Source organism: Furipterus horrens, unplaced genomic scaffold (genome assembly GCF_987537825.1).
Source record: "Furipterus horrens unplaced genomic scaffold, mFurHor1.1.pri manual_scaffold_7, whole genome shotgun sequence".
Classification (NCBI taxonomy): domain Eukaryota; kingdom Metazoa; phylum Chordata; class Mammalia; order Chiroptera; family Furipteridae; genus Furipterus; species Furipterus horrens.
The window spans coordinates 24,110,186-24,133,598 of record NW_028327177.1 but is presented as its reverse complement, the minus strand read 5'-3'; the positions used below and the strand labels follow the sequence as shown (position 1 = coordinate 24,133,598).

Sequence of the window (23,413 nt, the reverse complement as noted above, 5' to 3'; positions counted from 1 at the left end):
TTTTTATAATTTACTCCTCGTGTTTGAAAATATTCCATTCCATTATTTTCTAGAACATCTCTTCTGAGGAAAATACTAGGAAGAGGTATGCCGCTCCTTTGCATCAGTTAGTTATCCTTTCTGACAATATTAAATGACTTAGTCACTTTGTGTGGGAAATAAAGAGGTTGATTCATAGTGATGTGACCCTCTTGTCACTCTGGTTCCTTTTTCTCTGTCCTATATCAAGACTCCTGGCCTTTGGGAAGGGCATCTTTGCATGCAAAGAAGAACCTGAGAGGAACCTGTAAGTAACCTTTCAGAATAATCTTATTTTTGCAATATTAGTAAATTGCAATAAACAATTGAGGCCAGAGGATACTTTAATCGCCCTCCTCTTCCCCTGACAGTTTCCCTATATGCAGAAATATCAGAATGTCTCTGTCAATGCTGCTTGAGGGATGTGAATACCCTCATTGCAGGGAAGACCTTGGCATGAATATCCTCTTAACGGAGCAGCTAGTGTAGACTTAAGCTCTTCTCCAGCCTTTGAAGAATTAATCCCTGCAGGCCAGGCCTGGGGTGGGGGTTAGTGGGGAGCAGAGCTGGCCAGTGCTGCTGTGAAGAGCAGGACAGCAGGCTGAATTGTTCCCTGAACGCTCTTCTGTTTACCCGGTAGCTTTCATTAATCTTTCCGTTCTTGTGTGACGGTTGCTTTCACGGAGGAAGGCATTTGCTGGCTTTCCCAAGGCAAGAATGATTAAAACAAAGTTATGAGGGATTCATTCCACCTCGGAAGGAGTCCTCCGTGCCTGCTCAAGCTGTTTTGGCAGGCTGAGAGAACAGTATGTTCAGAACCAAATGATAAGTTTGCAAGAGTTTTTAAAAAGAGAAAGAAAAAGAGAAGGACAAGAAATGCTTTATTTTTCTTTTGTCCCACTTCCAGGCGCGGGGCTCCCGTAAAATGCCAGCACCCAGCAGCAGCTCTGGGCTCTTCTTTGCCTTTATTTCAGAGACCACTGGGCAGTAGGAACTTCAGAACTGGGCTAGTCCAAGGGCACTGTGGTCTGGAGAGGAGAAGTGACCCATCCAAGGTCACACAGCCCATCTGGGTGAAGGCAGGCTGAACCACAGGTCTCCCTGCCCATGCTCGTTCCCTATTCCGCTCGGCCCTTTGCCCAGTTTCCTTTAAAATGAGATTCCCATCAAGCCCTGAAGACAGTGCGGGAGGCCGATGTGTGCAGATGAGGGGCTCCCACAGGGGATCTGCAGAGCAGTCCAGGAACCCGAAAATAACAGAGGGGTTGCCTGTCTGGGTTTATTTCTCCCCAGGGTGTCTGCAGACTGTATCCATGCTTGTCGAGCATAACCCACTGGCTTCTGCATGGAGAGCATTGGCAGAATGAGTTGGTCTCACTCAGTGGAAAGTTTGGGATGTCAGACAAGGCGAGTGCTCCACAGGTGGGGACAGAAGGGAGCATTAGGACAGGGTCCAGGGTCCTCATCTCTGGGTCCTTCCCAGAAGAAGGCCACATTGACTTCTCCTGCTCTTGCAAACACAGTGAGCCCCCAGCTTTCTGTTGGCCAGTGCTGGAGCGCCATCCATGATATGCAGCTTCAGTACCCCCCATCCCGAAGGCTCCAGAGTGGGCAATTTGTTTGGAGGCTCTGAGTAGTAGTTCATGGCCCCATTGTGATGGCTGCTGACTGGGCCTTGCAGGTGAAGCAGGAATGTGTTCTTTGCCTCTTGAGGACTGACCTGTGCTCAAAGCACGGTGCTCAGGAATGGTGGACTCCTTGACTCCCTAACAAAGTGGGTGAACAAGGGGCTTTGGGGGTGGACATGATGACCGGGAGCCCATGTGCTCCATGCCAGGACTTTTGTTGCTGCCACGGATGCTTAATAACCCCTGGGGAACACACTGAAAGCTGCTGTGCGTGCACCCCGCAGTTGGTGTCTGCTAGAATGTGCAGGCTTGATGGAGAAGCTTGGCTGCTCTGTTTCCCATGGCAACAGCTCAGCACTGTGTGAAAGCAGATACGTGTGGGTTCAGGCTGGATACACAGACTGCGGGGCTCTGCGGGGCTCTTGGCTTGCACCAGGGCTCCTGGTCATCAGTCCTGTTCCTCTCCTTGTTCCCTCCCCCTCCGCCACACAGCAAGTGCTTTAACCCTGGGAAGGAGGGTCAGGCTGAGTTTGTGATACTGCCCTGGGGCCTCCAGCTGTGGTTTCCCAACTGGAAAGGGGCAATTACTCTTGGAATATGCTTTTGGTAGAAGCAAGAAGCCGGTACTTGATGCAGGGGAGATAAGGGTGTGGAGTGAGGCAGTAAACAGTATTGATAATGGAGGCAAAATAAAGAGAAATTGCAGGTTAAAGGGATCAGGTTGGCCTTTTAGAAGCTGCTGGATGAAGCAATGAGGTAGGGTAGGGGGAGAGGCTTGACCCAGTAGCAAAAGGGGAGGAAATAAAACAGAGTTAGTGCTCTTCCAGCAAAAATAAATATTCCCAAGGCATAGAGAAAACCTTTTTGCACGTGGCTGAAAACTGGTCTACGGCATGATTTTAAAAATGTACCAGGGGATCAAAAGAGGGAAAGGTAACTCAGATAAGTGGAGAAGAGACAGGATAAGGTGGGTGGGGAGGCAGAGAAGGAGAGAAAAGAGGAGGAAGTAATGTGAGGATTCCTCAAAAACCAAGGGTTGCAAACTGGCAACCAGTGGACAAAATCAGCCAGAGTGTTAAAAAATAATTTTGAATCCACTTAAAAAAAAAAAATGTAGATGTCACCCAAAGAAATCTGGATTTCTGGCTTCTCTTGAAGAAAAAAAAAATCAGAAAACCAGGCAACTATATATACAGCCTTGTCTCTGTACAGCCTAGAAGAAAATTTGCTGGCTGGGGGCTGCCACTCCTGGAGCTTATATTGGGGCACAGGCTCCCCATTGCCCATTGCCTCATACTACTCACCCCCCCCCAAGTACCTGCTGATTCCCTTCACTCTTTAAGGTACCTTTGTGGCCCCTGTGAACACTTGAAAGGCTGAGTGCTGCCCACACTGCTCTGGTTTTCCAGCTCAGGAAGGGCCCTGACCTTGCCCCCCGGCTCAATAGAGTCAGGGCCAACACTGAATGCGCCTCTCGTCCCCTGACCCAGGGACAGGTGGCTCAGTGAAGAAGGAGGGTTCTGCAGCCTGGACCTCAGACCGAGAAAGCCTGACCCCAGGATGGAGGCCTGCAGCCAGCTCTGGAGGGTTCAGTGAGTGTGCTGGCAGAGGATGCAGAGGACCCCAGAGGCAGAGCACAGTGAAGAGAGAGCTTCTACCAGCGCTGCCGAATCCACATTTCAGGATGTGTGCGTGATGGGGATTCTGGGAACGTATTTCAACAATGTTTAGAAGCTACTCTTTGAAGACTATGTTAAAGAGGGTCTGAGAAGCTGCCCATCTTGAACCCTCAGTGTCACATAAACCTGGGTTTAGAATCCTGGCTCTTCCACTTATTCTGTGTGATCTTAGGCAAGTTACTTAACCTCTCTGAGACTTACTCTCCTAATTTAAAATGTTTAGATGTAACACAGAACTGCTGTGAAGATTAAGAATAATGTATATCAGAGGCTAAAACAGTGGCCAGATTCTTGGTGAACAACTTGATAACTATCATTATTACTAGTTAGCTAATCGCTGGACAGAGGCATAAGCTCTAGGTTGCTCACTTCCCTAATTATGTAACTGTGGTACCTAAAGGCAAACTTGGTTGTAGGAAATGAAATTCATTTCTCTCAAAGACCATGCTCAGGGTTTTTAAACAGGGTTCATGCAAGTCAGAGATGAGGTGTTGGTGTCAAGAAGAGTGTCACTAAGTGGTGGAGAACTAGGGGTTCACCAGGGTGGCTCGGCGGGTCCCTTAGCCTCTGTGGATTTTCACTTCCTCATCTGTGGAAACAAGTTGGCAAGGCGTCAGTCATTAGAGCTGTGCTGTTCAATACATGGGCACAAGCCACAGGTGACTACTTAAATTTAAATTAATTAAAACTGAAGAAAGTTAAAAATTCAGCTTCTCAGTTGCACTAGCCTATTTTGCAGGCAAGCACTCAGTCATCATGTGTGGCCTGTGCCAACGTACTGATCCGCACAGATGTAGAACATTTCCGTCATCGCAGAAGGTGCTATCAGACAGTGCTGACCACTAGAGTTTGCTCCGCACGTCTGGTCCTCAGCTGAGCAGCCTCAGCCCCACCCGGCAACTCGCGAGGAATGCGAAATCTCAGATGCCACTCCAGACCTTCGGAATCAAAACTGGCACTTCAGCAGGATCCCCCCAGTGATCTCATACTCAAGCTGAAGGCACTCTGATCTCTAAGGCTTCTTCCAGCTATGAAAACAAAGTGTAGGAATCTGGGTATCTGCTTGAAAAAGTCTTTAAGAAAGAAATAAACAACCATCTTGGCCGAATCCTTATCCAATGACGTGCCAAAGAGGACAGCCCTGGGGCTGAAGAAAGATGAAGACAGCAGATGATCAGCAGGATGACTGCCCCTCTACAGGAGCAAGGGGAACGAATCCAGCAGACATCTTAAAGCAACAGGCAGAACGTCCGTGCTGGGAAGATGGTGCAAGCCTTCTCCTGTCTCCAAGCCTCTCATCAACTGGGGGCATTCGACCCTTGCCTAAAGATCTTCAGAGAAGAAAGGTTCTCAGTTTTCTGTGGCAGCAAATGGATTGCATTTAGTGGGCACCCTCTCTCCAGGGCATCTTAATTAAGGTGCTCGCTAAAGCTCCACTTGTTAAACCTCAGCAGGAAGGGGCTGAGGCAGGTCTTCTACTCAAGTAGGAAAAGCGAGAAACAGAGATTGGAGAAGAAATCAAGGCCACATTTGACAGCGGCAGGAAGGGCAGCCTGGAATACCAGCCTCTAGGCCCAATGCTCTCCTCTGTGGCTTGAGCTATAAAATAGGAGAGTGCGTTCAGTCCTCTCACTGCAGAAAGTTTTGGTGTCTTTTGGTGACATGCAGTTTTCAGCACAAAAACAAAGGGGATAATATCAGAACTCTTGCTTGTTAAGAAAACATGTGCCTTTTACAGGACAAAATTGCAGTCATAGATCTTATTTAATTGATACTAGATTTTATTGCTGAATGTTAAAATTTTAATGTGTCCATAAATCTGTTTCTCACTTTCAGAGAAGTGACTGTATTAAGAACACACTGTACGAGAGAAGGAAAAAAAATGAATTCAAAATGTACATTATTAATTTTTTAGGAAGCAAGCAAAATGGTGCCTCATAAAAGATAACAGAAAAAAATTAAAAAGCTGGGATTTCTGATTTGCTTTAGAGAAAAATCTGCTGATTTGAAACATCCTTACAGAGTCAACTATTTTGTTGCAGAAGAAGGGCAGATAGAATTGGGTGTGTGAGATACAGGTCAGTTCTTGAACAGTCACTGGCAGAAAGCAGGATGTGTTTCCAACAGATACACAGTGAACTGAGCATCCTGTCACATAAGCATGTCATGGAATCTGGGCACAATGCAGGGGACAGGGAGCTGGCTAGGGGTCAGAGGGACCTGGTCTGAATCCCACTGTGCCACCTACTCTTTGTGCGATCACTGACACAGTTCGGTGAGCACTCTGAGCCTCAGTGTCCCCTGTGTGAAATCCAAAGAGCACCTGTCCCCAGAGGCTGTGAGGAGATGCTTCAGGTAAAGTGCCTAGGACACAATAGGCAATTGATACCCATTATTGTGTCAGTTAATCAGATAATAGTTTGAGGTCAAATCCAAAGCCATGAAAAAGAAAGCAAATGAGAACACAGGTTGGAAGACAGGCAGCACCTCCCAACCTGCTCTGGGGCTGGTTGTCCCGCCCCTGCCCTCAGCTCACCGCTGAGCGCTGAAGTCCTCCTGTGTGTCCAGAGAAGCAGCTGTCACTTGGGCTGGCCACGGTGGGGAAGGGGCAGGAGCACAGGGACCCATCAGTGAGTTCCGGAGTCAGAGCGGTCCAGGACTGGGGCAGATGCGTGGGAACACTGCCGACCTTCAAACCAACCTCCAGTTCGGAAAGGAAGCAAGCCTGCGGGGCATGTGGGAGAACTGTGTGCTTTTGCTGGTCCCCGTTCTCATGACCGTTCCAATTCCCTTTCCTCCTGATAAAATAAGAACATTCCCTTAGAGCATCTTGAATCTCTGATAAGGCAGTCCTGTATGGTAATGACCTATCTTCAACACAATTTCTATCTCCTTTCTGTGTTGAGCACTTCTATTCAGATTACATGACAGGAGCAGCAAGCCCTCTATATTATGGCTGAAGAACTTTCCACAGATTTGTTTCTAACCTGCCTGTTTGCCCAGCTCATTTCTGCTCTTCATTAACCACATTCCCCCTGAATACAAATGAAGAATCATTTCCTTACCCGAGGTGGCTCGGTTCATGCCCTCTAGCCAATGCCTGGACATCTCTCTCACACTCCCGATGTAAGTCACTGGCTTGGACAGTATTGAGATATTCCATAAACCCAGCACCATCCTAATTGATGTGAAAAGACATTTATTTGAAAGTGTTTTAAAATTGATCAATGTCTTCATTGAAATCCCATTCATATGGTATAATGCTCATTAGATATTTTTATGTCAATCAAGAAAGATCTTGCCCTGGCTGCTGTGGCGATTCCAAGTATCGGTGGTTCTATTCCCAGTCAGGGCACATGACTAGGTTGCACATCAGGTCCCCAGTAGGGGGCGCGAGTGAGAGGCAACCACATAGTGATGTTTCTCTTCCTCTCTCCTTTCCCCTCTCTCTAAAAATAAATAAACAAACTAATTAATCAATTAATTAATTTTAAAAGAAACATCTCAAATTAATATTATATTGTTCCAAATGAACCCAAGTTCATCACAGACCTAAATCTCCATGACTGACAGGGTGGTAGCAGCCTCATAGGACTTTGTTTCAATTATGCCAGATTTGGAGAAAAAGAAAAGATAATTAACTCAGTGATAAAATATTCTGGCTTCCCTTGTAAGAGTCTCAGGAGAGAACTGTGTTCATAGGGTAGGAGCAGGAAAGGGAAGACCTAGTGGCTACAGAACAGAGATACGGTGGCCTCAAGCCAATGCCACATTTAAGCTCAGGTGCCCTTGATAAGTTCTCTGGTCTGTAAAATTAGAGCACAAGAAAATGGATGACTATCAAAAAGTGATTTTACGTAATGCAGTTCATTGAAATTTCAGCCTATCCATCAGCCTAGAATTTGTTTCAAACTTTAAGACCCATAATACAGTTTTGCTGCTCTTACCAGGTAACAATCGATGGCTAACAAAGCAGCACAGAATCCGTGGCTTAAAATAAATAAACATTTGTTATTGAACAAGTATCTGTGATCAGATGGTGGCTGGCTAAGGACTGGCTGGTCTAGGATGGCCTCTTTACAATCTGGCATCTAGCTGGCTATTGGCTGAGTTGATATAATAGACTTGTCATGTGTCCCTTGTTACCTAGCAGCCTTATCTGTGTATGGCAAGTTGAATAATGACCCCCATCCCAATGAGGGCCAAGTCTGAACACCCAGAATCTGTGAAAACATTACCTTTTATGGTAAAATGAACTTTACTTATGTGTTTAGGTTAAGGATCTTGAGATGGGAGATTTTCCTGAATTATCTGCATGGGCCCATATAATCACAGAGGTCTTTATGAAAGGGAGACAGGAGAATTAGAATCATAGAGAAAAAAATACAGGGATGGAAGCAGAGATCAGAGAAAAAAAGAAGATGCAACATTGTTAGCTTTGAGATGGATGAGGGTTCCTGTGGCAAGGAATGCAGACAGCCTCTAGGAGGAGGGGAAAAAACGCAAGGAAATGGATTTTCCAATAGAGCCTGCAGAAGGAACACGGCTGTCTGGACCCACTTTATTTACTTATTTAAATTTTAAAATTTATTGATTGTGCTATTACAGTAGTCCCCAAATTTTCTCCCTTTGCCTTCCTCCATGCAGCACCCCACACTCCATCAGGCCAACCTCACATCATTGTTCATGCCCATGGGTCATGTGTATAAGTTCTTTGGCTACTCCATTTCCTATACTGTACTTTACATCCCATTGGCTATTCTGTAACTACCTATTTGTACTTCTTAATCCCCTCACCTCTTCACTCATTCTCCTCCTTCCTCCTCCCAGCTGATAACCCTCAAAATGATCCCCATACCTATGATTCTGTTCCTATTCTGGTTTGCTCAGTTTGATATTGTTTTTATTTTTTAGATTCAGTTGTTGATAGTTGTGAGTTTGTTGTCATTTTAATGTTCATAGTTTTGGTCTTCTCTTTTTAAAATAAGTCCCTTTAACATTTCAGGCAATAGTGGCTTGGTGATGATGAACTCCTTTAGCTTTACCTTGTCTGGGAAGCACTTCATCTGTCTTTCCATTCTAAATGATAGCTTTGCTAGATAGAGTGCTCTTGGTTGTAGGTCCTTGCTTTTCATCACATTGAATACTTCTTGCCAGTCCCTTCTTGCCTGCAAACTTCCTTTTGATAAATCAGCTGATAGGCTTATAGGCACCCCTTTGTAGGCAACTCTCTGCTTTTCTCTTGTTACTTTTAAGATTCTTTCTTTATCTTTAAACTTTGGCACTTTAATTATGATGTGTCTTGGTGTGGTCCTTTTTGGGTCTAGCTTGTTTGGGACTCTGTGCTTTCTGAACTTGTATTTCTATTTCCTTTGCCAAATTTGGGAAGTTTTCCTTAATCATTTTTTTCACATAAGCTTTTGATTTCTTGCCCTTCCTCTTCTTCTTGCACCATATGATTTGGATGTTGGCATGTTTAAAGTTGTTCCAGAGGGTTCCTAAGTCTCTCATTTTTTTCAATTCTTGTTTCTTCATTTTGTACTGGTTGACTGTTTTTTTCTTCCTTATGTTCCAAATCATTAATTTGAACCCCGGTTTCCTTCCCTTCACCATTGGTTTTGTGTGTATCTGCCTTTGTTTCATTTAGCATAGCTTTCACTTCTTCCCTTATGTGTCTGCCATACTTAAGCATATCTGTCAAGCCTGTGAACATCTTTATGACTAGTGTTTTGAACCCTGCGTCTGTGAGGTTGGCTATCTCCTTGTCGCTTAGTTCTCTCACTGAAACCTTGATTCGTCCCACCTTTTGGGCCATATGTCTCTGTCTCCTCATCTTGACTGGCTCCTGTGTTTTTTTTGCCTCTGTGTCTTAGGTAAAGCTGTCACTCCTGTTATGTTGTAAGGGGCGGAGCCTTAGATATTCATCAGTACAGGACAACCCGTTTCACCATGTTGTGTAACTGTGTATGGGGGAGGGGTCAGAGAGGGAAAAATGCTGTTTGCTCAGCACTCACCCCTTTTCCAGGCACTTCTTCCACTGTTGTATGGGACTGGCACCCCTCTAGCTGTTGCCTTGGCCATTGTTCCCAGAGTCGGTGTGTCTTCCGATGCTCTAGGACCATGGGGGCCCTTTAAACAAGCAGACTCTGATGAGAGACCGGCAGTTTCTGCCTCCGCCCCAACCCCCACTGGTTTGCACAGTCAGAAGCAATAAGGTTTGATTTTCCCTGGTGCTGGAACCATGAGCTATGCAGTCTGGTCTGGTGCTCGGAGTGCTCCCCAGGTGTCCCTCTCAACTTTTTTAAATGGTTGCGCTTTCTGCCAACCTGCTGCTGCCACTACTGCCATGGCTGCCACCACCACATTGTGTCCTTTCTGCCCCAGCTCCGCCCCTCCTACCTGTCTGGATGAGTATTTCTTCTTTATATCTTTCTTTGTTGGACTTCCATGCAGCTCAATTTTCTGGAACTTCTGGTTTTCTCTAGTTTTCAGGTAATTGTATTCCTTCTTAGTTGTGTGTCAGTCTAGGCCTCCATCTTGGCTGGAAGTCTATTTCTCTCGCTTATTGATTGGAGGAGAAGAAACTGGAAAGTCAATTGCAAAGGGATGTGGAGACCAAGAAGGGTAATTGCAAAGAATATACTACCATGCCCTTTACAATGTGATGAAGGACATTCAAAAGCAATATCTGACCCTCGTCTCTTTCTCATTTCCAGGGACACAGGGAGCATGGGGGTCTGGAACTCAGGCAGTGATATCTTCTTAAGTCTTTGGGGAACATATATGTCTCCAAGAAGCTCTAGATGGATGGACTTTATCCAACATTTGGGAGTTTGCTGTTTTGTTGCTTTGATTTCAGTGGTCCTCCTCTTGGTGGCCTTCTCCTGGCTTCTGTCCCCGTCTGTGGTCTTCATCTCCTCCTGGGCGATCATGTGTGTTCTTCTGTGCTGCTCCAAGCATGTGAGATGTTTCATTCTCCTCTTCTTCCTCTCCTGTGGCCTGCGTGAAGGCAGGAATGCTTTGATTGCAGCTGGCACAGGGACAGTCATCTTTGGACACGTGGAAAATATCTTTCACAATTTTAAGGGTCTCCTGGACAGTATGACTTGCAACCTGAGGGCAAAGAGCTTTTCCATACATTTGCCACTTTTGAAAAGGTATATTGAAGCAATTCAGTGGATTTATGGCCTTGCCACTCACCTGAGTCTATTTGATGATCTTATTTCTTGGAACCAGACCCTGGCAGTCTCTCTTTTCAGTCCCAGCCAAGCCCTGGAGGCACAGCTAAATGACACCAAAGGCGAAGTCCTGGGGGTCTTGTACCACATGGTGACCACAACAGAGATGCTGTCCTCCCTGGGACAGAAGCTACTTGCTCTCGCAGGGCTTTTGCTGGTGCTGCTCAGCACTGGCCTCTTCATGAAGCGATTTTTGGACCCTCGTGGTTGGAAGTTTGAAAACATCTACATCACCAGACAATTTGTTGAGTTTGATGAAAGGGAGAGGCATCAACAGAGACCCTGTGTCCTCCCGTTGAATAAGAAGGAAAGGAAGAAGTACGTGGTCATCCCGTCTTTTCGGCTGACTCCTAAAGAAAGGAAGAACCTGGGGCTGTTTTTCCTCCCCATACTTACCCATCTCTACATCTGGGTGCTGTTTGCCGCCATCGATTTTCTGCTGTATCGGCTCATTTTCTCAGTGAGCAGACATTTTCAAAGCTTTCCAGCACTGGAGGTTCACTTGAAACTGCACAGGGAGGTAGGCGCTCGCAGGCACTTGTTGGGGTGTATCCTGGCTGTTTGCAAAAGATCATGAACTTCCCAAGGCAGGGTAGTGTCTTACCACAAGGGTCTCTGGGGCCTGGCGCAGTGCCTCGCACGTATCGGAGCCCATCAGATGTTGGCTAGATTGAGGTCCCTATGTTAGAGGATATCGTTCTGAGAATGTTTGTCACTGTGATAGATTCCCAAGGCTGCTGTAACAGATTACCACAAAGAGTGTGGCTTAAAACAGCAGAAACTTATTCTCTCATAGTTCTGGGGTCAAGAAATCTGAAATCAGTGTTGCTAGGAGGAAATCAAGGTGGTGTCGGCAGAGACGCACTCCCTTCGGACTCGAAGGAAGGATCCACCCTTTGTTTCTTCCAGCTTCTGATGGCTGTTGGCATTACTTGGCTTGAGGCTGCATCACCCCATCTTTGTTCCTGTCTTCACAGCACCTTCTCCCTCTTAAAGGATGCATGTGATTGCAGTAAGGCTTACCAGGATAATTTCTCCATCTTGAGGTCCTTAACTGAATCACAGCTGCAAAGTCCTTTTTCCCCTCCCTAAATAAAACCACATTTACAGATTCAGGGATTAGAATTTTATGCTGGTGGGGGCCCATTTTTCAGGCTCCTACAGTCAACAGGCACTGAAATGTGGAAACAGAGGTCTCTGATGGGAACGCAAAGTTGATTCTCAAGCAAGGGCACCTGGCATGAACCTAAAAGGCCATTTAGGGCCTGACTGCCTCTCTCCTCAGACCTGTTATGCAAGTAGATTGTGAAGGAGAACTTCTTTTCCTGGAGTCCCTAGTCCCTCTCAAACAGGAGGGATCCTAATGCATCAGCGTAGTGTTTAAGAGGATGGTCTTTGAAAAAGGGCTCCTAAGGAACCAAAACTACAGCTGCTGCTAGTGCCATGAAAAAGCAGAACCAGCTACACTTCTGTTTTTTAGACAACTTAGGTCAGTGCTTTCAACCTTAAGTGTGTTAAGAATCTCCTGGGGTGAATGCAGAGCCTTAGGCAACAATTTACAGAGATTCTGTTTTAAACAAAGGAGCACTTTTAATAAGCACTTCATTGATTTCAAAGCAGGTGGTCCATAGATCATACAACAAGAAACGGGTTCCTCAGGTGCTGGAAAGCAAAGACCTTGTAAACCAGTGGTCCTGGTGCAGGTCTTCACAGGGAGCTGAACCAGCAAACAGGCAAGCCAAGCCAATGCTTCGGCCTGGCCCCCCAGATCTAACCGGACTGGGGTGAGACCTGGGTGAGGGGTTTGTGAAAATTCCTGAGTGATTCTCATGTACCGGCCAAGATTGAGAACCGCTGTTCTAAACCCACCATCCCAAAAATGGCACCATAGGGTAGAGCCACAAAAATCGTCATTAGCCCAGACAGTGTGTCTCCCTGAGCTTGTACCTCCTGAGTCTTGGGGTGTCTGCCTTTGTCCCCTCTATGCTCACTCCTCTTGGCAACTGTGTTCCAATTGAGAAGGCCGTGGTCTTGTGCATCCCATCTTTCCCTTTTCCACTTGTCCCTGTGAAAATTTGTGATTATGAGGTCATTTAAGAGGGTCAGGATATTGTCAGATACTTGTCTTATTATTATTATTATTATTGTCACCCAGAAATTATGAAACTGACCCAGGTGGGAAATGCATGTGTGCATGTATGTGTTGTGTGCATGTGTGTTCACGTGCTTGTATAGTGTGTGTGTGTGTGTGTGTGTGTGTGTGTGTGTGTGTGTGCGTGCTTGACCGAGAGAGAAAGAGAGGTGGAGAGTCATTCATGCTGAGGTAGAGTGCACCAGCCCAGACAGCTGCTTCTTCATGTCTGACTTTCCCTCTCTTTATCAAGCTGCTATAGCTTGCTGGGAGCTGGGGAAATCTCAGAGGGGATTGCCAGCACATCGCCCCACCCCCACCCCCACCCCACCCCCTGAAGCCCCGCTTTCTGTGTCTCTCTTGACCTCTGGGCTGGGATCCTCCTGCTGTATCTACACTTCCTGCCCCCTTTCTTCCTGCTCAGCAGGTCATCCAGGCTCCTGCCCCTCCTGCCCCTGGGCTGCTCCTCAGAGTTGATTACTCTGAGCACTCCACGTCCCCTGAAGAATTTAGTTAATTACAAGAACCCTGTTGCTGTAGATATCTGGAGCACAGTGGATAATGGAAGCTGTGCTTCAAGTGAAAGTCAAACAAGATGTTCAGACACACTTGTCCTGGGGGCGGGGGGGGGGGCAAGCAGGGGACTAGTTAAAGCACCTCTGTCCTCCCCTGCCCCTCCATTTGCCTCCTGGTTCTATTTTTAGCCTCCCCCTCTCACTTATCCCTCTTCTCCTTTCTCTTTTTGTTTCTCTCTCAGTCAACATCCATACCCGTTTTGTGAGTTCTCACCATTTCAGACAGAAGGGAAAAACCGTTAAGTTCGGCCTTTGAAAAATGCCCAGAAGCCACAATATCCTCACAAATAAATTTTGGGGTGTTGGGTGATGGGGATGCAAAGCTGTCTGGACCCTGATGGCTGCCATGGAGGGGGCTCCCATCCTGGTTGGGGAGGACTCCACACCCACTCACAGCAACAGCAGGACAGTGGCAGGGGAGCTGATATAGGGCCGAGGTTGCAAAGGGAGCTCCTCTCTGACTCTCTCCGGTGGAGCTCGGGACGCGGTACCACCAGCAGCCTCCCCGCGACTGGCAGTGGCCTGCCCTTACACCAGGATGCCCTTGGAGGCTACTGGTCTCTCGACCACTGCAGATTTGCAAAGAAGTCAGCAGGAAGAGAGGCATCAGCTCAAGGGTTTGCCGGTACTTCTCTCCCACTTCCATAGTATTTTAAATAAAAAAGAAAGATAGGAAATGACTTGAGTTGAGCTAGCTGGATGGGTTGGCATCGTAAGAAAAAGAGCCATAGTTGCTACTCAATGAGCACCTACTTTGTGCATAGAATTTGTCTAGATTAACTCTCCAGGACTGTCTGATGCTGGAGCAGGTTCTCTGTCCATTACTCAACACTGTCTTGGCAAATTGTTTACTTAAGAAAGGTAAACACATTTTAAAACATCAGCGTACAATTGAGTATATTGCTCTGGATTTTGAGAGAGTTCATTCATCTTCCACATTACCCTCCACCAGCCTGTAAAAAATATTGACTCAGTCTTTATGAAGCCCTGACTCCCAACTGCAAAATCCCTGGTTAGATTCCTAGACTAAATAACTTCTCCCCAGTCCTAACAGCAACTGCTTTCTTATTGCAGGATTTCTCATCACTGACTCAATCGATGTGTTTGTTTCTTCAAAACTATTAAAAAGAGTGCACGCCTTTGCTCTGGGGATAGAAATCTCTCTGTTCAATTGTAGGCAAACTAACTTAATGAAAGAAAAGGAGAGGCAACACAAATACCTTTCATTGCTTAGCCACACTGCTGGGGAAATTGCAGATTTCACTGCACTTTTGTATAGAGGTCCCTGGTTCGGGATTTCCAGGTACTGCATAGGTATTAGGGTAGATCTGAGGGGTCTGGTGTTCTCTGGGTGTGGTTGGGTTCTTTTTGAAAAGCCTTGGCCCTGGGACACCAAGATGCAGTGGTGATAATAACTTACTGAGGACTCCAGTCTGTAAGGTTAATGCTCCATCCCCAAGGTGTTTAATTTACACTGGGAGTAGTTTATTCATGGGCAGGATCTGGTCCATTAATTTCTGTTTTACCAAATTAGAAAACAAATCCAATGAGAGATTAAATGACTTTTTCAGGTCAGGGAAAAGAAAGAGCTGAATCAGCACACACCTCTCTTGCTGGTGGCTTGGCTGGGTGGCTCAATGTCATCTTCTGTCCTCTGCGTCAGTTTGCTGAGGGCAACTGATTCGTTCTCTTGCATTCAAGCAGGAAGGAATGCACCCTTCCAGAGCATCCAAGAGATAAGAAAATGTCCTATTTTGAGGTCTCTAAAAATAGGATTTGAGAGCCACCTTCAGTAAATACTATTCTTAGTATTCTTGCACTAAGAATAACTCCCCCTCTCCACCAGCTCTAGAATGTTGACTTAGAACATAATTTAATGTCTCTACACCTTTGTGACCTTGTGGTCTCATGGGTAGCATATGACTGTGTCTAAAGGGGCTATGCTCCAAGATACTTTGCCCCCATTTGAGTTAAAGCCACCTTTCATTAGTCCCATGTGCCCTACAGTGTAGAAGCAGGTGCTCCATAAAAATGGGTTATATGGTCAAATTTGTTAGAATAACTGCTGGTTGAAGTTAAGCAGATTTCTCCGCCTTCTTCTCGGAGCCTTCAGAAGGCTCATGGGCACTGTGACTCTCCAAAGAAGCGATGAGTAGACAAACTTATTTGATACCCTTTTTCAAGGAAACCTATATTTCCACAAACCCGCTTTGGAAAACACTGCAGTATGGACAGATAAGGCTCACTCCTTGCCTTCACTCCAGTCGCAGCCCAGGAAAAGACCCACAGCAGTTCCTTCTGCTGAAGCCCCATGCCCATTTTAAGACAAATGGTATGTGTCACAGGGCAGTAGTGAGAAGGACAAGGAATGAATATAAAATGGTATGTATCTTGATGGTTTTATTCTTTTATTTTAGGGGCAAGGAACTCAAAACATCATCCATGATTCCTCCTTTAATATATCTCTGTTTGAACCCAACTGCATCCCGAACCCAAAGCTCCTTCTGTCTAAGACCTGGGTTCCTCTCAGTATTATTCTTGTGATACTAGTGGTGCTAGGACTGTTGTCCTCCTTCTTGATGCAACTTAAAATCCTGGTGTCAGCATCTTTCTACCCAAGCGTGCAGAGGGAGCGCATCCAACACCTGCACGCAAAGCTACTGAAGAAAAGGTCAAAGCAGCCAGCAAGAGGAGTAAAAAGGCAGTTGAGCCTGTACTTCACAAAGGTAGGGTCAACAGGAGGGTATAACCTGTAATGAAGGAAATTTTGACTTTGAAGGGAAAATGGAATTTGAAAGCACTCTTCAACATCACATTAGGGTTACAACCTCAACAATAGATGGAACACTGATGGAGATGGGGGAGTTAACAGATAAACATGGCTAAGGCTCCTAGCTTTGTGATTTTGAGTGTTGGTCTAGAGGATTCCACAAGATATCCTCTAAACAATGATTACAAGTGAGTATGTTTAGTCATATTATAGGGGGACTACTGAGAAGGCTCTTTGCAATGGCTATTAAAGGACAATGTCCAATAAGGAGTTACTTTGCCAGGTCAAGGATAAATAAATAACAGAGAGGTAAATACCTACTATAGCTTGGTAAACTCCAAAATATTTGCTCATTCTCTGGCATTAAAATACATACATACATACATACATACATATATATATGTATATATATATAATACCTATATCATGATATATAGAATATATATGTATATTTATTTAATATGTTAACATGACTTTCATACACACATAAAATAAATGCTTATCACTGGGTTGGGGGAGCAATGGGGGAAAATAGGTCAACTGTAATTGAAAAGCAATAATAATAAAATAAATGTTTATCAAAGATTTTATTTGACTTATTAATGAAGGATGAAACAGTAAAAAATTCCAACCAATTCAAAAGCAATTCAGAGTACACATGCATATAGGCCATCAGGAATACTAAAACAAATTTGCTTCATAGATGAAAAACTGACTTCTTCTGCAAGGGTGGATGGGAGGGTCAGTTGTACTCTACAGGGTAAAATTTATTTGCTGGTCCCTGGACAAGACTCCTTTGCATTGTTGCTATCAGCTATCTACACGTGCACAGTTGGAAAATAGCTCATAGACAATGAAAGACCAAGGTTACCCACAAGGATAATTTTTTTCTGATCATTTGAAAGTCTCGTGCAGTTTTGCCTGCCACCAGTAGCCACGATGAGAAGTTTCTGTCAGAAGCATCTGAAATGACTCTGGTGCTCATTCATCCACCTTTGTGTCTCTTCAGAGTCATTTCTGGCTTCCAGTCCTGAACATGATTAGAAAGAAGCAAGTGGACACTGCAGCTGAAGACAATCCATGAGAGACCCCCACGCGGCACCTCGGCCACACTCCACCAGCAGTTCTCCCGGGCCTGTTGATGGTGGACACTCTTCACGCACAGCATCAGACCACTGACTATACTGCACGGTCCTGCAGGGCTCTGAGTGAGTGGCCAAAGGGCTACCAGGTAAATGGTTATGTTGTCTCTCTTCCAAGAGAGGGACACTATCTAGCCTGTGTCACAATGTAATAGCATAGAGCCAATTCCTTTGAGGATAAGTCTCAGTATGGAGTAGCATTCAAAGAAAAAACAGGGAAAAAAAAAAAAACACCCCCACACAAAACATCTCTACTGCAGGCTCACAAGCAAACAGCAAGATGAATATACATGCGTAATGCCAGTAAAATATCTTTAATTTTTTGTCCCCTCTCTGCCCTTCTCATAGCTATTCCCTTCCCCCATAACTGTGTCTCTGCCCCCTTATTCAAGAACTGTTTCCCAAATCCATGTCCAGCAGCTTCAAATTTCTTCTTACCACCACCTCAGCTCCTACCCCCTCCTTTTCTGGATCTATTTGTTTTCTTCTTCTACCAAATCTCCTAACTACATTGATTTAGTGCCCACATTTATCAAAATCGTGTGACATGTCCGTTAAAATGCACATCTTAGGCCTCTTTTTCATTGTATCAATATATACTCTATGGTACAGGGGCCTACTTCCTCTGTACTCTAAACATCTAGGTAGGAGAAAAACCTCCTTGAATACTGATTTTATTATCTTTAAAGTCCAAGAATGGATAAGAAATAAAAAAACATTCTTTTTCTTTTTACTTTTATTTTGAAAAATTTTCACACTTACAAAAAGATTTCAAAATAGTAGAGTTCCATTTACTCTTCATCCATCATCCCCAAATGTTAAAATCTTACACAACCATAGCCCCATTACCAAAACCAAGTAAATAACGCTGAAAAATGTATAATTTACAGAGTTCGTTGAATTTTTTGCCAACCATCGCACTAATATCCCTTTTCTGGTCCTGATTCAACCTAAGCTCACACATTACATTCAGTTGTCATGGTTCCTTAGTTTCTTCCACTCAGCGATAGTTCCTCATTCTATCCTTTCTCTTTCATTATCTTGACAATTTTGGAGAGTACCGACCAGTTGTTTTGGAAAATATCCTTTGATCTGGGTTTGACTGATGCTCCATGTAAGTGAACCCAGATAATGCAGTTTTGGCAAGAATACTGCAGAAGTGATGGCCGTTCTTCTCAGTGATAACAGGAGGCGTATGGTGTTGACATGTCTCATTACGGGTGAGGTTGCCTTTCATCATTAGTTCATAGGGGACCTGTCAGGTTCTCCCAGGGTTAGATTACTAGTTTCTCCTTTGTAATTAATAAGGATGGTCTCAAAGGGGAAATACTCTGAGACCATGCAAATATCCTGCTTGTCATCATCCCTTTCCACTCTGATTTTAGCATCCATGGATGCAAAATCATGGCCGCTAAATAGTTGTCTTCTAGTTGTGCATCTTCAACATTTCTTTTTCTTTTTAAAAAAATTTTTCTTAAAGATTTTATTTATTTATTTTTAGAGAGATGGGGAGGGAGGGAGAAAAAAAGAGAGAGAAACATCAATGATGGGTTGTCTCTCGCTTGCCCCCAACTAGGGACCTGGCCCATAACCCAGGCATGTGCCCTGACTGGGAATCTAATCAGAGACTCTTTGGTTCACAGGCTAGCATTCAATCCACTGAGCCACACCAACAAGGGCTCAACATTTCTTAATTGGAATTCTACACTGCCTGCAGAATGAAACACTTCTTTGAAGACTAAACTTTGTTTCAGGCACCTGAGTAGCATTTTACACATATGATCTCACTTCTGTTTCACAGCAACCCTCTGAGGGGGATATCAAGTTACAGATTAGGAATCCCACCCTCAAAGTGCCTGGGGTGGGGCCTGGGCACTAACTCTCCTGGGTGGTTCTAACCAGGCAGCCAGGATGGAGAACCAACATCCCAGGAAGTTCTACAGAACTGCAGGTCTTTCGATGTAGGTCTTCAGTGGTAAAATTTCTCTGACAGAAGAAGCCTGCATTAGGAATACATGTGATTCAGTATTTCTCAAAGTGTGTTCCTCAAACCACTGGTCCCTTCATTGTCCCATAAAATGTGCTATGTGATATTAGGAAATCTATACCACCTGCCTTCTAACCTTGAATAGAAAGCATGTTGGCAAATTCAAAAACTTCGAGAAAATTTTTTTAATATTGTTTCACCCAGAATTTCCCCAAATTTATAAATCATGGAATAATTTTACCAGTTATAACTATTATCATCACTTAGGTCCATACTCTGGTAAAACGCTGACATAATTGGTATAACTTTGAATGAAAAAAGAATCAGAGAAGGTTAAAATGCATTTATAGTTTTGGCTTGTTTAAATATTTGTGTGATCCTTTGTTTTATTGTGTTTTCTAAACAAACATATTTATCTAATAATAAATTGATACACCATGTGAATTTTTGTCTCATTTTGTGTTTATTCCTCCTACAAATAAGGGATCTTCCCTACCTTAACTCTGACAAAGGATCAACTGCTCAATTTTTAGAAGAAATTGGATGCTTTTGCCTTTCTAAATTCTGCTAATTAACTAACTTACTTATCTACCTAACAATGTCTGCAGCAAACATTTGAACCGGGCACAGAGGTGTTGGGGATGCCCATGCAGCTCCCCACGGTCCCTGCCTTTGGCAGGATTCCAATGTGGTCAGGAAGACAGACAGATGCTTAGGCAAGAAAAAACAATACGCAAGACCTTTAGGCCGTACCATGTGGAACCATGGCCAGGCTCCCTGACTGGGCCTGCCTCAAGTGCCCACCTTACCCTCTTCTTTACAAGGGGAGTGCTAGAGGGGTTGGTAAAGGGGATTTAATTGATTTAATTTTCTTTAAATTAAAAATACTTTTCTGAGGTAGCATAATCTCTTTTGTTTCCAACAGACTGTGGCTTTGACCAGTTCGCGAGACTTCTGGAGAATGTCTTGCTGTTTCTGTCTGTTAGGCCAGCTTGTCTTATGCTGAAGTGCTTGCGCCCTCAGAAGGACAGACTGGCAAGGAGGTGCTGTCACAAAAGGAAGTTTTGATCTTGAAAATAACATTTAGACTTACTTGCTCATGAGGACCAGTCTAACTTGGGAGATGAAATGCTTATTTAATTGCAGCTTATCCACTTTAGATTTAAATGGATGATCAGTTAAATTTTTTGAGACATCTCTTGTGAAATGTGCTTTGTTAATCTTATAGAGGCAGAAAGATACTGCCCAAGGTAATTTAATAATGCCTCCTTTTTCACCTCTAATTTTAATGACTTAGAAAAGTAGATTGCATTATAGTCAAAGTCATTGTTTCCTATCTCATAAATCCCAGCTTGGTGGCTGTATTCTGTCAGCCTTTCAAGTGTCATTCTGATGTCCTCATTAACTCCATATTCAGTGTCACTTGTGTTTCTCTGTGACACTAAGATACAGCCATTCCAGACAACTTCATAGTCATAGATCTCTTTTATTGTTCTACTCGGGATATTATATATTGTCATTTCTTTTCTTTCTTTCTTTCTTTCTTTCTTTCTTTCTTTCTTTCTTTCTTTCTTTCTTCCTTCCTTCCTTCCTTCCTTCCTTCCTTCCTTCCTTCCTTCCTTCCTTTTAATAAGATTTTATATCTACTGCTTTCTCTGTTAGAACCTAATCAATCCTGATTATATTATGGGATATGTTGATGTCTTCACACATTATGTATTTTTGTCTTAGTTCACCTGAGAGAGAAAAAAACTTATCCTACAAGAGTAAGAACTTGCTTTCCCACCCAAAGACAATAATAGTGACAAAGACCATCAAAGTAAATTGTTTTATTTAACTTATACTATAGGAGAGAGAGAAACTGGCTAACAAAACAAAACAACAACAACAAAAAATCAGTGAATGTGGATTGACTGTGGATACATCTTTATATTTAAAAATCTGTTATATTAGGCCAATATAACACTCACACAGTGGGAAGAAGGATTTAAATTAATAGGTGGCTGAGACCACCTAACTTTCAGGGCTCAAAGTCTCTTCGTTTTAATCACTAATGTTTGCAGTGACATTTTTTTAAAAGTAGGAAAGGGAGATAAATAACAGATTACAGAGGATAATAGCCTTTTATCATCTAAATTCTGGGTGTCTATAAACCTCACCTTTATATTTAGAAATCAGAAGGAATCAGAGTGAATTTGTCATTTGAGCTCTTTGTGCAAATGCACATAGGAAGTGAAAAAGGCAATGACAGAAATAAAAGCATAATTAGCCACAGTAACTACAATTAAGGAAGAACATGTTTGCGTTCCTTTACTGGATGCTGAGGAAATACATAGTGTGGCCTCTGAGGTATCCCCATCCCCACCTCATTCAGCAAAGACAAGGAACAAAGTGGCTACAGCCCACAGCATGGGGCCGAGGAAGAGGGCAGGCTTAGGAGATAGACAGGGGGACAGAAGGACTGGCATAAAGGTGCAGATGTCCATCCACTCATTACCCAAAACTGGCTGATCATCAGAATTGCCTTTTGAAGGTTAAAAAATAAATAAAATCACAAATCCCGAAACCTAAACCCAGATATACCGACTAACAAGTTGAGGGAGGGTCCTGGAACTCTATTCTACAGGTCTTCGCAGCTGCTTGAGGTGATTCAGCAGATGTGGTAACCACTGCTGTACAGATTTGCAGCGAGGCTTGGAGGAGAGAGATTGTTGCTTTATTGTAAGAAAAAAAAAAAAAAAAAAACACATCTATGCAGTGTCTACGTAATTAGTTTTGTGAATATATACACAGGACTCCCACTCTAGCTGATGTTGAAGGAGCTATTAATCCATCAAGTTTCTTCAATAATGCAAAATGCTAATTGTCAAAACTGTATTGTTCTCATCCTCTGCAGTCCAACTCCCACACTTGTGTAAATGAGCACCCGAGCAAAAACACAACTAAGGATGGATGGTGTCATAAATTAGACACTTTTAACCAGTGATTAACTATCAAACATAATTTGTTACCCACTCTTATCTTAATTAAATTATTTCAATTTAGGGGATGAGATATAACATTTAAAAAAAAATAGAAGTTAACCTTGATATGGAAATTACATGATGTAGTAGAAAGAACAGATTTTTTGGAATGGGGAAGTCTGGATTCAAATCTTAATTCCCCTAATTATTAGTGACATCAATTTAGGCAACTTATCTCTTATCTCTCTGGGCCTCAATTCTTACTTATAAAATGGAGCTTAAAATAGCAATCTGAGAGCATCCTCTTCAGAATTACCTGAAATGACACATAAAAAGTTTCCCCAAATTAGATAAATAAACATTAGCTCTTTCTTTTTCCTCTCCTTTTGCTCACTGCCCAGCCCCACTTTCAACAATAGAGTCTGACACAAAAGAGTAAAAACTAAAGAATAGTATTTCAGCCAGGCTTAATATACAACAGGGGTTGGCAAACGTTTTTGTGAAGAGACAGATAATAAATATTTTAGACTTTGCAGCCACGTGGTCTCTGTGGTAAGTACTCACCTCAGCCACTGTAGTGAGAATGCAACCACCGGCAACGAGGAAATGGATGAGCATGACTGTGTTTCAATAAAACTTTATTTGGAGAAACAAGTGGCAAACTGGATTTGCCTGCCTAATAATACAGGAAGACTTTTTAGAAGTCCATTCAAAATTAGAAAAGAAATGGGTCCAAAATTCTTCTTTACCACCAACCAGCTAGATGACTTTGCAAAAAAAGTCACTTCACCTTTTGGAGCTTAATTTTCTCACCTGTGAAGATGAAGATGCTAGACTATGAGTCGTTGAGGAAGCTGCCATCTCTTCAAGTCTATGATTCTTTGGGAGACTGCCATCTCCTAGAAAGAACCCCCAATAGGCTGCTCCTCAAGTTTCAGCATTTGATTTGTTTGTTCTTTCATGGTTGATTGATGAATCATAAAGAACAACAGGAGCTCTTGGGTCATAAATATGATTGACTTGATAAAAGAAGGAAAAAAAACATTTGGACAAAATAAATACTATTTTTTTCTAGACACAAAAGCTATCAGAACACTTATTACATTCTAAATGTTATAGTTAATTTCATGCTGTTTAAAGTCAGGCTGCAATGTCAGTGGCTGAGGACCTGAAAATTGAGAAGTCTCGCATTTTCAAAGTGAGCCATGCACTCACTCTAAATGTGATATATTAATTAGGGAGCGAAAGAAATAGATCAAGATTGTTTTTCTAGAAAGAAACC

The 23,413-nt window shown here is 43.5% G+C and overlaps 1 protein-coding gene and 1 long non-coding RNA gene across 3 annotated transcripts; one reads left to right on the top strand and one right to left on the bottom strand.

The window, feature by feature from the left end:
- Positions 1 to 5,923: 5,923 nt before the first annotated feature.
- LOC150004119 (uncharacterized) lies at positions 5,924 to 14,932 on the bottom strand. Its single transcript, XR_016512271.1, has 3 exons — positions 14,875 to 14,932; positions 6,391 to 6,503; positions 5,924 to 6,123 (listed from the first exon to the last, which is right to left on the bottom strand). It is a non-coding gene; the product is annotated as an uncharacterized LOC150004119 (long non-coding RNA).
- Positions 10,055 to 17,326, top strand: DCSTAMP (dendrocyte expressed seven transmembrane protein). 2 transcript variants are annotated; one of them, XM_090282768.1, is made up of 3 exons: positions 10,055 to 11,083; positions 15,687 to 15,995; positions 17,049 to 17,326. In XM_090282768.1, the coding sequence occupies exons 1-3, from the start codon at positions 10,055 to 10,057 to the stop codon at positions 17,121 to 17,123; spliced, it is 1,413 nt and encodes a 470-aa protein (XP_090138894.1). In that variant the 3' UTR covers positions 17,124 to 17,326. The 2 variants fall into 2 exon arrangements, with proteins under 2 accessions (XP_090138894.1, XP_090138895.1); XM_090282769.1 differs by lacking the exon at positions 15,687 to 15,995 and having other exon boundaries at positions 10,055 to 10,881; positions 17,049 to 17,073.
- Positions 17,327 to 23,413: the final 6,087 nt, after the last annotated feature.

What these genes read in the sequence shown, in the direction of transcription:
- DCSTAMP (XM_090282768.1), top strand. Translation starts at nt 10,055, where the DNA reads ATGGGGGTCTGGAACTCAGGCAGTGATATCTTCTTAAGTCTTTGGGGA. An exon ending in ACTTGAAACTGCACAGGGAG is followed by an intron (nt 11,084 to 15,686) that starts GTAGGCGCTCGC and finishes CTTTTATTTTAG; the next exon opens with GGGCAAGGAACTCAAAACAT. An exon ending in TGAGCCTGTACTTCACAAAG is followed by an intron (nt 15,996 to 17,048) that starts GTAGGGTCAACA and finishes GTGTCTCTTCAG; the next exon opens with AGTCATTTCTGGCTTCCAGT.